The following is a 16,400-nucleotide window of genomic DNA, read 5'->3' on the forward strand; positions in this document are numbered from 1 at the left end:
GCAATAGCCATCCGTTTGAGAAGAGAGGCTCTAGCTGTTCCAGAGTGAATTATGCTTGGCGTGGTAGGAAAAATGTTTTTAGTTCCAGCAGGCTGACAGCATCCAGAAATGAGCGGCATGATTCCCGGTGCATGTTGACGTAGTTCAACATGAAGGGCTCCTTTTATTATGAAGCCTAGACTCTCTGCAAAGCTTCATTCAAGTCTAACCCACTCACTTCTGAGTAATTTCTTTCGGCAACTGATGAGACTCATCCTCTCTGAAAGAAATTAAAACCCTCCTGACCGAATGTAACTGCACATACAGAGAATTATAATGTTTTGTGAATCAGCAAAGAGTTTTTTGTTTGTTTTTATTTCTACAAAGAGTGAATTATAGAATCTTGTCAAAAGAATGAAAAACTGTTCCCAAATTAATACTCTCTGAAGCTACCGCTTGTCCTTTAGATCACCTTATCTTTTCAGTACAGTCAAGTCATCTTTGTCAAGCCTTCAGAGATCAGAAATACACACACTCAACACACGACTCTACAACACACTCTCCCTCTCACTATTCACCCCTGTTAAAGGTCTCACTCACCTTTTTCACATGTGCAAGAGACATTCTGCCCATCCCGGCTCTCGGTGCATATTAATGTGTGTTCGCTGCATAGTCCAAATGAGCAAAGGTCAATATCCACAGAGCAATCTTTTCCTTTAAACCCTGGAAGCATAGATATAGATAATTCCTGTTAAGACAACAGAATCAAGCCCAGGTAAAGAGAATTAATAAACATAAAAAAAACATATAAACCAGCAGCTCATCTTCATAGTTGTATGGCTTTATATATTCTCAGCAGATTAATAGTATCGATTCCTTCCTTTTACAGTCCACCTGCTATGCAGTATGGTAATTGAGTAAAATCACTGACAACAGCTCACCATATCAGACTGATCTACATCAAATTTATCTAGCATACAGGCTGCACGTCTGTATGTCACCAACTGATCCCAACGTCAATATCTAGAGTTATAAATAAAGCACAGAGACAGAATGATTGATCATTAATCTAACTTAAATAGACTACTTTGGCTTGTTTTACGTATTTGAATCTAAAATCGCAGTATAGAATCTTTACACAGACAGTACTACATCAATGTATATTGTGTTTTTATTCAAGCGAGTAAATTATCTGCAATTTTAAATAGTGACAAACCCAAATAATTTTGTTTTGGGATAAATTATACATTGGGTTCTATTATTATTGAATTGAATTTTAGCATGTAGTTTGTTCATGTTTTTGTTTTAGCTTTAAAAGATCAAATTGTTTTAATTGTAGCATTAAAGACAAATCAACATTGGATAAAATTGATATGAGCAGTTTCCAAAAGCAAAGATCCTAATTCAGACAAAATAAATAAATAAAAATCTGATTGATGAGCTCTAACTAAAATGAATGATTCTAACAGCTAAAGTCAACATAAATCTATACAAATCAGATGGAAGAAAACCTCATGAAGTACGTATGTGTAATGTTGGGTTCCCTAGCTGTCAAGAGACTTCATATGACTTCTTACATCCAGGACTTGAACAGCTCTAGTGTCAAGAAAAGGAAAAGGGCAGCTAACATCTCTGCAGACCCCACACATCTTGGACACACACTGTTTAGACCTTTACCTTCTCGGGGTGGTGCTACAGAGTGCAATTTGCAAAAATCAGCTGTCACTGTCTCGCTGATAAACACAATGAACACTTTACAGACAGAATAGTCAGCTACTCTGCTGTGTAACAAAATAAGAATATTTGCAATGCCACAACAATCTTTTTTTATTATTTCTTTATGTATAAAAGTGGCTGGAAATATGTACAATACATATTGTTCCCTTATTCTCATTTTACTTCCTCTAAAGTTTGTGCATTATTACTTTTGCTTGCATGCTGTGAGTGCTTGAAAACTGGAGTCCATTTAGAAAGAAAACTGTTGCAATAAGTTATGGGTACATTTACCCTTAAGTTAGCTTAGTATTCACATTGGAACCCAAGTCCAGATGAGCTTACTTTACATCATCACATCTATCTAGATGTTTGATGACCTTCCAGTTACCCTTTTCCCATTAGATTATGTGTTGCCTTGACTAGTTAATGGACAGCTATTGCCTCCAACAGGGTGTTTCAGAAGTGTTTAATAACCAATTGTGCATGCAATTCACTTTGAGGTTAATGTTGCATGAAGGAATGTCACTTTTACAGTGTCACCATCTCCAAATGGGACCTCCCTTCTCTATCAGACAGCTGCTAGTGGTTTAGTGCAACAGAGAAGGAGGTTCGAAATAAGAATTGCCCTTTTGACTTTTTCAGCAAATTCAGATTGCTGCCAGCTATTAAGTTTGATTCATTTAAATGGTTTAAAGGCCTGGTGTTATTTTGAAAGCTGGATTCAGGTCAGAGTACTGATACTGCCAGACAAGCTTGTTTTTGAGACCATATCCTGCTAAAATATACTCATTGTTGATCATTTTACTTCTTACCTAAAGCATATTACCAAATTTGGCTGATACAACTACATACCGCCTTGTTAGCTAACTTGTTAAAGTAGCTAATTGTGTTAACTAAAATAATTAGTTCACACAAACAGAAAAAAAACATGCTGCAGTGAGTCATTGCATTTAGCCATCTAGACAATCTGCTGAAATTCAAAGCAAGCGATAGACAGGGGAAGAAATGGAGTTTAACTAACTTTGAACATGGAAGGTGCTTAGTGTCACCTGGGCTGGTGTTAAGTTTTAAAAAATATCCTGATCCTTTTTCAAGTTTACAGGGAATGGTCTAACAGAGAGAGAGAAAAAAAATCTACAGTTTTAAGAACAACAGCACCTCATTGATGTGAGATGCCAGAAGAAAATGGTCAGAATGATTCCAAATTATAGTAAGAAAACAGCAGCTTCAATTAACCACCGTTTACAACCACGGTATGTAGAATATCATCTCTGAATGTGCAAGATCTTTATTATATGACTTGTGCTTTTGTCAAAAATAATGTCCACCAACTACTAACAAACAAGACTCCCAATTAATACACTGGTGGAAGAAGAATTTACATTTTTGACACTAAAGTACATATTAAGAAATTGAGATGGACAATCCTTGTTGAACTCATGTGGAAAATGTGTTGGTGTCTGATAAAGTTGCAAAGGAAATGATTAAAAGAGAAAAAAAAAATAATTAGTGAAAAAAAAAGATGAAAATACATAAATAGCTAAAAAACGAAAAAAAAATTGTTGTTTTTTTTGTCCGTCTCCCTCTGTGTATGTTTTGCAGGGAGAAGCGTGTAAACCTGGCAGAGCATTTATCTAATTGGATTTCTGAAAAGGACAAAGGAGATCAAAAACACCTGTTTATAAATCTGTCACTGAAATTAAAACAGTAATGGGAGCTTTGCTCACACATCGGTGTTCTGTTTCTGCCAAAATCTAATTTAAACAAGAGGCAGAAAATACTGAAAGTAGATTATTTACTGGGGACCTGAGATGCATTTTACGTTTTCTAAAAACTAAAAAAAGAAAGAAAAAAAAAATCTGTGTAGCAGGAGCTGCATACTGTAAGAACATTATTTATCGATAATCAAAAAAAGACAGAAAAAAAAACAAAATATAAACTTAGTCTAGTTAATAATACAATATACAAAAAAATAAATAAATAAATAAATAACAGATAAAATAATAAAAAAAAATCTTCAAAATCTTGAAACTAATTATCACATCACAGAATAAACAGGGGTTCTCAGATCATTGTTTCTGAATTCTGAGTGTGGCTGTTTGCAACTTACTGTGACCAATCACATATACAGCAGGAAATGGATGGGCCATTGCAGCATGACATGTTCAATTCAGTAGGCATCAAATATATTATTACGATAAAATAAAACCAGATGCACACAAAGAAAAGAAACACCTCCCTTTGTCATAGCCCATATATATAGACCCTGTCTGGAGTCGGTGTTTTAAACAAACGGTAAACACAGACATTGATTTTCACCTTTATTCTAAAAGAGTTTTTCTTTCTATCTGCAATCTGTAATAAAGATTTATTGCTTCTATTTTCCTTACTTGGAGCTCTACTAAAAGCTTGCATTCAAACTGAAAAGACCAGACTAAACGATCCATTGTTTCTTTGCTATATTTGGAAGTGCATTCTTGACAAAACGCGAAACACTATCAAAGAAAACAAACAATTTGTAACAGGAATAAACCTTTCATGTATTCCCGAGGTACAGTCACTGATAATTAATAGCGGAGTATTTTTGTAAACATCCTCAATAATGCACAAGTGCGCGCTACTTACCAAGAGGACAGTGACAAATGTAGTCATTTATCAGATCCACACATGAGCCTCCATTTAGACAAGGCTGCGACCAACAATCATTTACATTCTGAGAGCACGTCCTTCCTACAGAATAAAGGCAGATAAATTAATAAGCTCTAGTTGATGATCAAGGAAACACAGCTAAAAGGTTTTGCAGAGGAACTTATTTCCCTGTTGCTGCTTTGAAAATTAAATGATAGTTGTTCTGTTTCCATAACCACAAAATTCAGAAAACCTGCAAGAAAAAACAATTCTCATTTCACCCACAGAATGAAATGAACTTGAACAGCTGATCAACTCTGATTGCACTGAACTGAAATCTAGTTAAATGATTACGTATTCATTGTGCTGAAGCGTATGCATGTATGTATGCATAAGTGGTGGAACCTCAGTTTTAGCATCCTCGAGGCAAACGTTTGATATGGAATAGATTAATGATTTCGCTAACAAAATTTAAAGCTCCACCAGCTTTGGCCTCTAGCAGTATTTCAGAACTCTTGGTTCTCTTTCAGCCATGGGGCGTCGCTTTTCTGTCTGCAATCTTAACTGGAGCAAAGGTGGCATTTTTGCCAATATGACCCTTTATATTGGATAAAAATACATGGAACTAACCTAGGGCCTACTATTAGCCACATTCAATGGAAATCCCGATAAACATGCGCACAGAGCATTAAAACACATTAAATGTTATTGCAGCTGCATAATCTCACATTTAAAAAAAATCTGAAAAATCCAAGTAACCAGGGTCATAGTGGCAAAAATGCCAATACCCTTGGGTGAATTTATTCAAAAGTTCAATGTTAAGAAGTACATTTTCCCTAGTTAACAAAAGCATTTTTTTCTGACATGCATTTTTTAAAATGTTTATCAGCCAATATGCAAAGTAATTAAGACAGTAATGGAGTCAATATAAATCTGCAAAGCTCTGCAGCAATGAGTGGCCCCTAGGGTAGTCATGCAACCAAATCTCCATAACAATCATTAGACTGTATTTACATGCCAACTGGTTATTTGGAAGAGTCTCATCTGTGTAGCTTTTCTAAATGTAAACATGTGGGTTTTACTACAGCTGGACTTTAACAGAAACTATCGGCTTTCAGATGAGACCAAAGCCTTATTTATATCTCCCAGTCAGATCTGCTGTCCGCTCAACCACAAAGCCTGTGTGACGTAAATTTCACCAACTGTGTCGACGCTCTAGGGTCCGCTAGGGGTCTCTGTGGACATGCTGCCCAGATTTTTGTGCAAATGTTGGCACTGCGCCCCGGCAGGGACATTAGTAGTTCCAGTCCGAACACACAGCAGATAAAGAAAGCGACAGGTCAGATCATGAGGAGAAGTAGGATAAACAAAAACAAAGCTTGTTTTAAAGAAACAGAATGAGGGGGGGGAGAGCTGCATTTTTCTCATTGTGGGTTTATTTCTAGGACAACTGGAATACAAAAACTGGTGAGAAATCAATTTCTTCTTTCTTTTTGTTTTTTTCCCCTCCTCTTCATCTCTGAGACGAATCAGAATAAAGCATCGCATTATCGCCCCACAAGATGCCACCAAGATCCAAGAGATTAACATACCAAAAAAGGGATAGATCTGTCAAGCCCTTTGGACTGTGTGGCAATAAAGCCATTTGGCAAGAAACATTCCTCTTGGGATTAATATCACAAAATATGATATATGGAAAACTACTTCATGTGTACTGTTAATTATGTTGGCTCTGTTTCTCTTCCAATATCACTGGGAACCATGGTATTATAACCTCTCTGAAAATAAATAAATAAATAAATAAATAAATAAATAAATAAAAAATATTTTGAATAAAGCATGTAGTGCATTCTCCCAGTAAGCTGATCATGGGTCACCTTTGGGTCTTTCAGTAAGCTAATTATCCAAAATATATGCAAAAACAACAGAAAGGGTTCAGCAGACACAACATTTGCCATCTTCCATTGCAATTTCAGTCCCCAAGCTTAGATTCCAATGAACAAGCTTGAAGAAAACTAAAGTGAAGGCCAATGACTCAGGATGATCTATAGAGGAATCGATGATGAATTATTAAAGATCTACGTATTCTTCAACTTTTGGAAATGCTATTGAATGGGAATAAGTGCTGTCCTTTTAGCAAATGGGCCTTCTTTTATTCCTCCTTTGTCAGGAGGGACAAAAGCAATTAATTATTAAAGACTTTTACATCACAAAATAAATGTATTCATATTAAAAAGAAATATTATGGGAATACAAAAAAATAATAATAAAAAAAAAGAGTCAGTAAACAATAGGAAACTAGGATTATTAAAGAAGAAATTGTAAAGTCAGGTCAAATACCAAAATTCCCAAATTTAATTAGTTAAATTCTTTACTTATTATTTGTATATATGGGATTGCATTTAGAAATACATTTAGCATATTTTACACTGGTGAATTTCGCCAAATACTTAACATTTGTTTTAAAAGTTTAGTTTTTAACAACGAAGGCTACACTACAAAGCCCGACCCTTCAGCTAGCAGCTGTATTAATAGCTGCAAAATGGGCTCAGATTCATATCAGATGGTCTCATACCCTCAAACCCCGGGGGACAGTGGCACCGATAATCACTGATTAGGTCCACACAGGTGGCGCCGTTAGAGCAGGGGAAACTGTTGCACTCATTTGCTTCCACATCACACAGCGGCCCCTCATATCCCAGCATGCATCGGCAGGTGAAGTTATACCGCTGGTCCAGGCAAACACCATGTTCAGAGCAGCGACTGTCGACACAGTAATCAATGTCCTGCTCACAGTAGACCCCTGTGTATCCACTGGGACAAAGGCAGCTGGAAACAGATTAAAGAGAATTTCTTAATAGCAGAGTGAGTTAGAAGATTTCTCTCAACCCTAAAGGGAGCGCAGTAAATGTCACAGCTTTTAAAATCATTGACATTCTGGTGCCAGAATGGCCCGGAGACAATCAAGACTCGGAAACCTACCTGTAACCATCAATCTCGTCCACACAAGTGGCTCCATTTTGACACCAGTGTTGGACACAATCGTTGACATTTATGCGGCAGTTCTGACCAGACCAACCATGTGCACAGATGCACATGTAGCTGCTGGCATTATTCAGCACACAGCGGCCTCCATGGGCACACGGCTGTTGATAAAAGATGAATTAGTCAAGCACATGTGTCATTAAATGATAGATGGAAATGAAAGCTTTCTTCTTCTTTTTTTTTTTTACATTAATGTCACAGATTGAACTGAGCTCATTCTGGTCAGAATCATAGCTATTTTTCACAAAGAAAAACCTAATCATTTCTTGCTCCTGGCTCAGTGAAAATGAGCTTCATTACAGCCACATGACACACTCATGAATACTGATTCCCGCTTTATATAGGGCTTCACTCTGTATTCCAGGTGGCATCTACATCATGTCCTACAAGACAAGATCAATGGTCATTGAGAGCTAAAGCTCCTGAGAGCTCCTTGTAACAAAGCAGACTTGAGGTTAGGAGCTGCATTTATGGACAGGGGAAGCAAAGGGGCAAAGGAAGAAGTGCCTTATGGGACACGGTTTTAATACAGTCATCATGGCCTATAATGTACAAGAGCCAAGGCAAGCCTTGCTCCACAGCAGGTGACCATCCCCATCTGTCATTTGGAGTAGTTCATCTGCTCAAGTGAGACTTTTTATTGATGCAAATGATCAGTTCAGTTACTAACACACAACAAAGCATCACATGCAAAAATGCAGATACTGTCAATATTATACGGCACTCATTCAAATAAAGTAATAGAGAGTAGTCCTGTACAGCTCCATCCATTATACAAAGAAAATGTAAACATCCTGGCAATTACACAAGTCAAGCTTTGACTTTTTTAAAGATTGTCTAAAAAAAATTACCATCATTTCGATCTTAAAATAAAATTTCAAGAAATTTTAAGATAAAAAAAAAACTATCAAAGTTACATGTGTTTTAAGACTCAGTTCAGAGGTTCAAGATTATGAGTGAGTTTTTAGGTTTCAGTCAGTGGAATATAAAGACATTTCCTAATTATTTAGTTATGAAATTAAATGTTTATCCTTTGTCAAAATACTCAATGAATAATTACAGTAGCAGTTAACTGCAGAATGTGTTGATATTCCTAAGACATTTAGATAATAACAGATTTTAATATTTTTTTGTACAGAAATTTCATGGTGTCTCATTGTTTTTTTTGTTTTTTTTAAAGTATATTAAATCTGTATGATTGGAATCGTACACATAAATGTACAAAATGTGACGTAAAGTATATTTAAAAAAAAAAAGAGTTCTGATTTTACTTTCTTCAGTTGATCAGAATCACATATATATCTGTGGACTAATGAAAAATGTAATAATAAAAATTATTGGAAAATCATAAGAAATCAGGCAGTAAAATTGTGGCCCTCCACAAGCCTGTTTCATTGCTGGAACAGGCAAGGATCCAGAGATCCTTGCAGGTGGAAGGTTCATCTGTTCTTATAAATATTAGATACAAGTATAAACAGAATATAAATGTCCAGCCATAGATCTAATATAGAAAAAGAGATCTGTGCTGTGTCCCAAAGATGACAAGTCTTGGTCCAAAATATTGAGACTAGTTCAACTCCCAAACAGAAGAAGAAAAAAAAAAAGAAAAGGTACGCACTGACGCTAGTAATAATGGTATTGAAAGTGAAAAAAAGGCCTGTATCAACATGGGCTGAAACGCCACTGAGCAGACATTACTCCATTTTGGAGCAGACATTACTCCAAAAGAAACATAAAAAACAGATTACAGTTTGCAAATGCCCTAATGGAAAAACTTTAATATTTAGTGACATGTCCTGTGGTCTGCTAAAACCAAAACAGAAGTGACCATAATGAACATTGTTGGAGAAAAGAGGGAGAGCACCATCCCAGCTGTAAAACACATGAAGGACTGAAATTCACAAAAGAGACGGTATCATGTGGAGATAACATTATGTGAAGATATCGAAATAACATCTTGAGCCTTCAGCCAGGAAGGCACAGCTTTGTCAAAAAATATATTTTAAACACATATTGGGTAGAAGCAAGAAGTTTGCTTTAGGAGTTAAAGATTCATAATTAGGGTTTGATGTCCATCAAAAAGCCGTGATCACAATCCTAAAGATAATTTGTGCCTATAGCTGAAGAGGCACATAATGAGCATAATGGCCTACAAACCTGACTGCTACAGCAGCTCTGTCAAAGAGAATGGGGCAAAATTCCAGCAAACTATTGCACACAAGTGAATATAGATTATCTTGCTCATTATTGCTTTTAGTAAATAGAAATAATTTTGGTAAGCCAGACTGACAAAAAACTGTACCTACCTGAAGATTTGTAGGGCAGGGTATACGGCAGGTGTATTCAAGGCCATAAGGGAGGTCCAAACACTGAGTTCTTGATTGACACGCAGTGTCTGGTAGAGAACAGGCGTCTATGTCAATTTCGCAATTTTTTCCCTGAAAACCTGCAAGACAAAGATAAAAAAAAAAACATGAAATTTTTATGTATGCAATACTTTGCAAGCAAAAATAGATCTGAAATCAGTACCACTAACCCATCTTTAATTCATGTTGATGCACCAGACCTACTCTTCTATATATTTAATAAACATGGCCAAAACTGGTGCAACTGAGGAGGATTGGCCCCATTTTAAAGCATCTCCCTCCACTCAACCACAGTGCCCCACTGAATTTGTAACTTGCCTTCAATTTATCTTGCAATTAAATATTGAAACACTAGTGTTGAGCCTTTTATTTCTTGTTCACCTTCATCCTTTTTTCTTATTAGGCTTATATGTATTTAAAATAAAACTAGATTTATTTATTTTTTATTCTTGCGTAAAAATAACTACACAAAAGATGGTACATAACAATAAGTCCTGGGCTCAGGTTGTCTTGCTGCATGACCTACTTTTTCTTAAGTTTCCCTTTACAAACAGATGTCCTGACATTTTCCTTCAGAATTTGGTGTTTTCATTCATAATTCATTGTCCTATTAATTATGGAAACCCACCCTGGCCCAAATGCAACAAAAATAATCTTAAACCATGGCATTATTGCCACCATGTTACAAAGACAAGTGAAGTTTTCAATGCCCTATTTGGAGCATTTTGAAGCTTCTCTTTTTAAAAATATTCTTTGATTGTACCTCAAGAACCTTTATTGTGACTAATACTTTGATAATTCTTCAGTTTTTAATTGGAAAGTGGTTTTATTTCAGTATTTCAGTTAAAAAGTGAAAGTAATAGATTAATATATTACAAGCTGCTGTGCCTGTTAATTTTGATGATTATGGCTTAAAGTAAATGAAAACCCAAGTCAACTCTTAGAGAAGTACAAGATTATAAAGGAGAAATAGAAAAAGAGTTTTAAATCAAAACTATTATTACACACGACTTTGTTCTTCTACATAGCGCAAGGCAATTTGCAGAGATCAAGGAATGTTTAGGCTTTTATATCCAACTGAGATTGTGGAACCAAAGGGCATAGTTTAAATAAAGGTAAAGTTGTGTCCCATGCAGAACATGTTATCATAATCAGATTCTGCTGATTAATGTATTTCTTGGAGGATCTTATGATGTTGCCTCATCTCCACTCCATATCCTATTAGTTTCCATTACTCCTTATTGTTCATGGGTGTTCCAGGTTTTTTACTAATTCCTAAAATAGAGAGTCTATCTCACCATCCCACTCTATTTCAGGATTTTTCTGTTAATTTCTATCTGTTCTTGTGATTAACACATGGAGATCATGAAAGTAAGGATGATGAATAATCTGAAAGTGGCTGATGCTCTTCAAAGAGATTAGTTAGGATTCACACAATCTTGGCCGCTGCTAGAATCAGCTAATCAATAGCCACCACACAAAACCATATCATAAATATTTCCGCATTAAAATCTCTGTTGATTTTATATAACATTCAAATGTCCTGAGAAACTTAACTTGGACGTTATTTTGCTCTGAGCCATGATCATTAAATCATCAGAAANGCTCACTGGATCATTTAATCATGTTTAATAAGAGCCCATCATTGCCCTCCTGATTTATTACATGAAACAGGCCAAATGCCTTCTTCAAAATCAAACTCAATCTATACGCAGACAGTACTACATCAAATAACATGCATCAGCACACACGTAGGCAGACGCACACAAACATTTGTTCACACACACACACACACGCGCACACACACACACACACACACGCACACAAACACACACACAAAAGGAAAGAAACATTCCTGTGTTTAAGTCATTTTACTGCAAGCAGAAAACAACCTGCATGTGGGTTGACCTTAAATTAACCCACAGAAGCATTTGAATGTACAGTGGGTACAATACGAATGTTTCACATAGTCAGCCAAGGTAAAACAGAATATGAGCTGCTCGAGATGCTTTGCACAATTAGATATGTGATAGGGAAAAAAATGTATAAAAGGCACATTCGCAGCATCTGCTTGGCTGCAGAATAAGCAGTTTCCTGCAAAAATAACAGTGACAAAATACAGAAACAGAAGCCAAACAAAAACAACTGCTGCACAGCAGAAACCTGCATGATGGCAAAAAAAACAAAAAAACAACAACAACAACAAAAACCTTATCTTATGCCAGAAAGAGCGTTTGATGAAACAAATAATGGAGCTCAAGTAATTTTATGGCACAAAAAACATCTTACACTGCAAAGCTGCTCCTTACAAACCATGCACAAGGAAACAATGCCTCAGTCAAAAAAGTCTTAATTCAAAACTGACTTAAAATGTGGAAATTAATCTCTATGAGTGGTATAGCAGCTAAACATCCAGATTTTCCCCAGCAACCAAATCCAAATGATCCTCACTTCTTCTTTAATGATGAATATCTCATTTAAATATAAGCTAGGATTAAATATTGTTTATGGTTTAGATAATGGGTGAAAAATTACAACTCTGAAAATGTAGTGATATGTATGTAAAATATAGTCATTCCTCTAAACCCTTGTCACATTACAAACACAAACTCCATGTTTTTTTTATTTAGATTTGACAGACCAAAATAAACCAATGCATAACTAAAAAGTAGAATGAAAGTATATGATTTCAATTACAAATGTGAGAAGAATAAATGAGTAATCAAAACCCAAGTCAATAATTCAGAAGTCACATTTGACTGGAATTGCAGCTGCATTTCTTTCAGAGACATTTTTGCATCTTCTAAGGAAAGTGGTACAAGTTGAGTCAGATTGGAAAAAAATAGTCTGTATCAAACTGTGCTACAATTGAAGTCTCAATTGAATTTAGTTCTGGGATTTTACTGGACCACTCTAACACCTAAATATGTTTTGCTCTCAACTCTTAAAGGGTCAATATTTAAGGCTGTTGCCCTGACGTAAGGTGAATATCTGTTGCAATCTCAAGTCTTTTGAAGAATTGAAGAGGTTTTCCTTCAGGATTGGCCTGAAAAGTGGTCCATCCATTTTTACATTAACTTTACCTACTTTTCTCTTTATCTTCTGAATAAAAGTATTCCCAAAGCATGATGCTGCCATCACCAATGTTTCATGGTGAGTATCGTGTCACCTGCGAAATGCATGTATTGTACTTAATGAAAAAAATTTAAAAATCTTATCTTTTGTTCCTTCCACTTTACCATTATGCATTCTACCAGGTCTAAATATTTTTTATAAAGTATATAGAATAAAAATGAAACTTAGGACCAGCTAGCTGCAATTTAGACAGACGAGGATTAAAGTTGATAATCTGGATGCCAAGGCTGCTGACAAGAGACATCTAAACAAGACAGCAATTGAAAGTTTACCCTTGAGAAGTGATCTGGGAAATGCAGCATAGTGGAGGTTGCTTTCATTTACATAAGAAATCACTCACAATCCTTCATTCTGACATATGCCAAGCATAAATGCAACAGGAGTAATGATGTTACAGTTATTGATTGCATTACATGGACTTCTATGCAATAGCCATCCGTTTGAGAAGAGAGGCTCTAGCTGTTCCAGAGTGAATTATGCTTGGCGTGGTAGGAAAAATGTTTTTAGTTCCAGCAGGCTGACAGCATCCAGAAATGAGCGGCATGATTCCCGGTGCATGTTGACGTAGTTCAACATGAAGGGCTCCTTTTATTATGAAGCCTAGACTCTCTGCAAAGCTTCATTCAAGTCTAACCCACTCACTTCTGAGTAATTTCTTTCGGCAACTGATGAGACTCATCCTCTCTGAAAGAAATTAAAACCCTCCTGACCGAATGTAACTGCACATACAGAGAATTATAATGTTTTGTGAATCAGCAAAGAGTTTTTTGTTTGTTTTTATTTCTACAAAGAGTGAATTATAGAATCTTGTCAAAAGAATGAAAAACTGTTCCCAAATTAATACTCTCTGAAGCTACCGCTTGTCCTTTAGATCACCTTATCTTTTCAGTACAGTCAAGTCATCTTTGTCAAGCCTTCAGAGATCAGAAATACACACACTCAACACACGACTCTACAACACACTCTCCCTCTCACTATTCACCCCTGTTAAAGGTCTCACTCACCTTTTTCACATGTGCAAGAGACATTCTGCCCATCCCGGCTCTCGGTGCATATTAATGTGTGTTCGCTGCATAGTCCAAATGAGCAAAGGTCAATATCCACAGAGCAATCTTTTCCTTTAAACCCTGGAAGCATAGATATAGATAATTCCTGTTAAGACAACAGAATCAAGCCCAGGTAAAGAGAATTAATAAACATAAAAAAAACATATAAACCAGCAGCTCATCTTCATAGTTGTATGGCTTTATATATTCTCAGCAGATTAATAGTATCGATTCCTTCCTTTTACAGTCCACCTGCTATGCAGTATGGTAATTGAGTAAAATCACTGACAACAGCTCACCATATCAGACTGATCTACATCAAATTTATCTAGCATACAGGCTGCACGTCTGTATGTCACCAACTGATCCCAACGTCAATATCTAGAGTTATAAATAAAGCACAGAGACAGAATGATTGATCATTAATCTAACTTAAATAGACTACTTTGGCTTGTTTTACGTATTTGAATCTAAAATCGCAGTATAGAATCTTTACACAGACAGTACTACATCAATGTATATTGTGTTTTTATTCAAGCGAGTAAATTATCTGCAATTTTAAATAGTGACAAACCCAAATAATTTTGTTTTGGGATAAATTATACATTGGGTTCTATTATTATTGAATTGAATTTTAGCATGTAGTTTGTTCATGTTTTTGTTTTAGCTTTAAAAGATCAAATTGTTTTAATTGTAGCATTAAAGACAAATCAACATTGGATAAAATTGATATGAGCAGTTTCCAAAAGCAAAGATCCTAATTCAGACAAAATAAATAAATAAAAATCTGATTGATGAGCTCTAACTAAAATGAATGATTCTAACAGCTAAAGTCAACATAAATCTATACAAATCAGATGGAAGAAAACCTCATGAAGTACGTATGTGTAATGTTGGGTTCCCTAGCTGTCAAGAGACTTCATATGACTTCTTACATCCAGGACTTGAACAGCTCTAGTGTCAAGAAAAGGAAAAGGGCAGCTAACATCTCTGCAGACCCCACACATCTTGGACACACACTGTTTAGACCTTTACCTTCTCGGGGTGGTGCTACAGAGTGCAATTTGCAAAAATCAGCTGTCACTGTCTCGCTGATAAACACAATGAACACTTTACAGACAGAATAGTCAGCTACTCTGCTGTGTAACAAAATAAGAATATTTGCAATGCCACAACAATCTTTTTTTATTATTTCTTTATGTATAAAAGTGGCTGGAAATATGTACAATACATATTGTTCCCTTATTCTCATTTTACTTCCTCTAAAGTTTGTGCATTATTACTTTTGCTTGCATGCTGTGAGTGCTTGAAAACTGGAGTCCATTTAGAAAGAAAACTGTTGCAATAAGTTATGGGTACATTTACCCTTAAGTTAGCTTAGTATTCACATTGGAACCCAAGTCCAGATGAGCTTACTTTACATCATCACATCTATCTAGATGTTTGATGACCTTCCAGTTACCCTTTTCCCATTAGATTATGTGTTGCCTTGACTAGTTAATGGACAGCTATTGCCTCCAACAGGGTGTTTCAGAAGTGTTTAATAACCAATTGTGCATGCAATTCACTTTGAGGTTAATGTTGCATGAAGGAATGTCACTTTTACAGTGTCACCATCTCCAAATGGGACCTCCCTTCTCTATCAGACAGCTGCTAGTGGTTTAGTGCAACAGAGAAGGAGGTTCGAAATAAGAATTGCCCTTTTGACTTTTTCAGCAAATTCAGATTGCTGCCAGCTATTAAGTTTGATTCATTTAAATGGTTTAAAGGCCTGGTGTTATTTTGAAAGCTGGATTCAGGTCAGAGTACTGATACTGCCAGACAAGCTTGTTTTTGAGACCATATCCTGCTAAAATATACTCATTGTTGATCATTTTACTTCTTACCTAAAGCATATTACCAAATTTGGCTGATACAACTACATACCGCCTTGTTAGCTAACTTGTTAAAGTAGCTAATTGTGTTAACTAAAATAATTAGTTCACACAAACAGAAAAAAAACATGCTGCAGTGAGTCATTGCATTTAGCCATCTAGACAATCTGCTGAAATTCAAAGCAAGCGATAGACAGGGGAAGAAATGGAGTTTAACTAACTTTGAACATGGAAGGTGCTTAGTGTCACCTGGGCTGGTGTTAAGTTTTAAAAAATATCCTGATCCTTTTTCAAGTTTACAGGGAATGGTCTAACAGAGAGAGAGAAAAAAAATCTACAGTTTTAAGAACAACAGCACCTCATTGATGTGAGATGCCAGAAGAAAATGGTCAGAATGATTCCAAATTATAGTAAGAAAACAGCAGCTTCAATTAACCACCGTTTACAACCACGGTATGTAGAATATCATCTCTGAATGTGCAAGATCTTTATTATATGACTTGTGCTTTTGTCAAAAATAATGTCCACCAACTACTAACAAACAAGACTCCCAATTAATACACTGGTGGAAGAAGAATTTACATTTTTGACACTAAAGTACATATTAAGAA

General features: G+C 35.8%; 1 protein-coding gene across 1 annotated transcript in view; it reads right to left on the reverse strand.

Moving 5' to 3' along the window:
• eys (eyes shut homolog) overlaps positions 1 to 16,400 on the reverse strand; it is a 200,970-nt gene that overhangs the window by 142,080 nt on the left and 42,490 nt on the right. The window contains exon 13 of the mRNA XM_016668551.1: positions 13,874 to 13,996. Coding sequence (XP_016524037.1) covers positions 13,874 to 13,996 — 123 coding nt within the window. The remainder of the gene's footprint in view (positions 1 to 13,873; positions 13,997 to 16,400) is intronic.

Source organism: Poecilia formosa, unplaced genomic scaffold (genome assembly GCF_000485575.1).
Source record: "Poecilia formosa unplaced genomic scaffold, Poecilia_formosa-5.1.2 Scaffold15, whole genome shotgun sequence".
NCBI lineage: Eukaryota > Metazoa > Chordata > Actinopteri > Cyprinodontiformes > Poeciliidae > Poecilia > Poecilia formosa.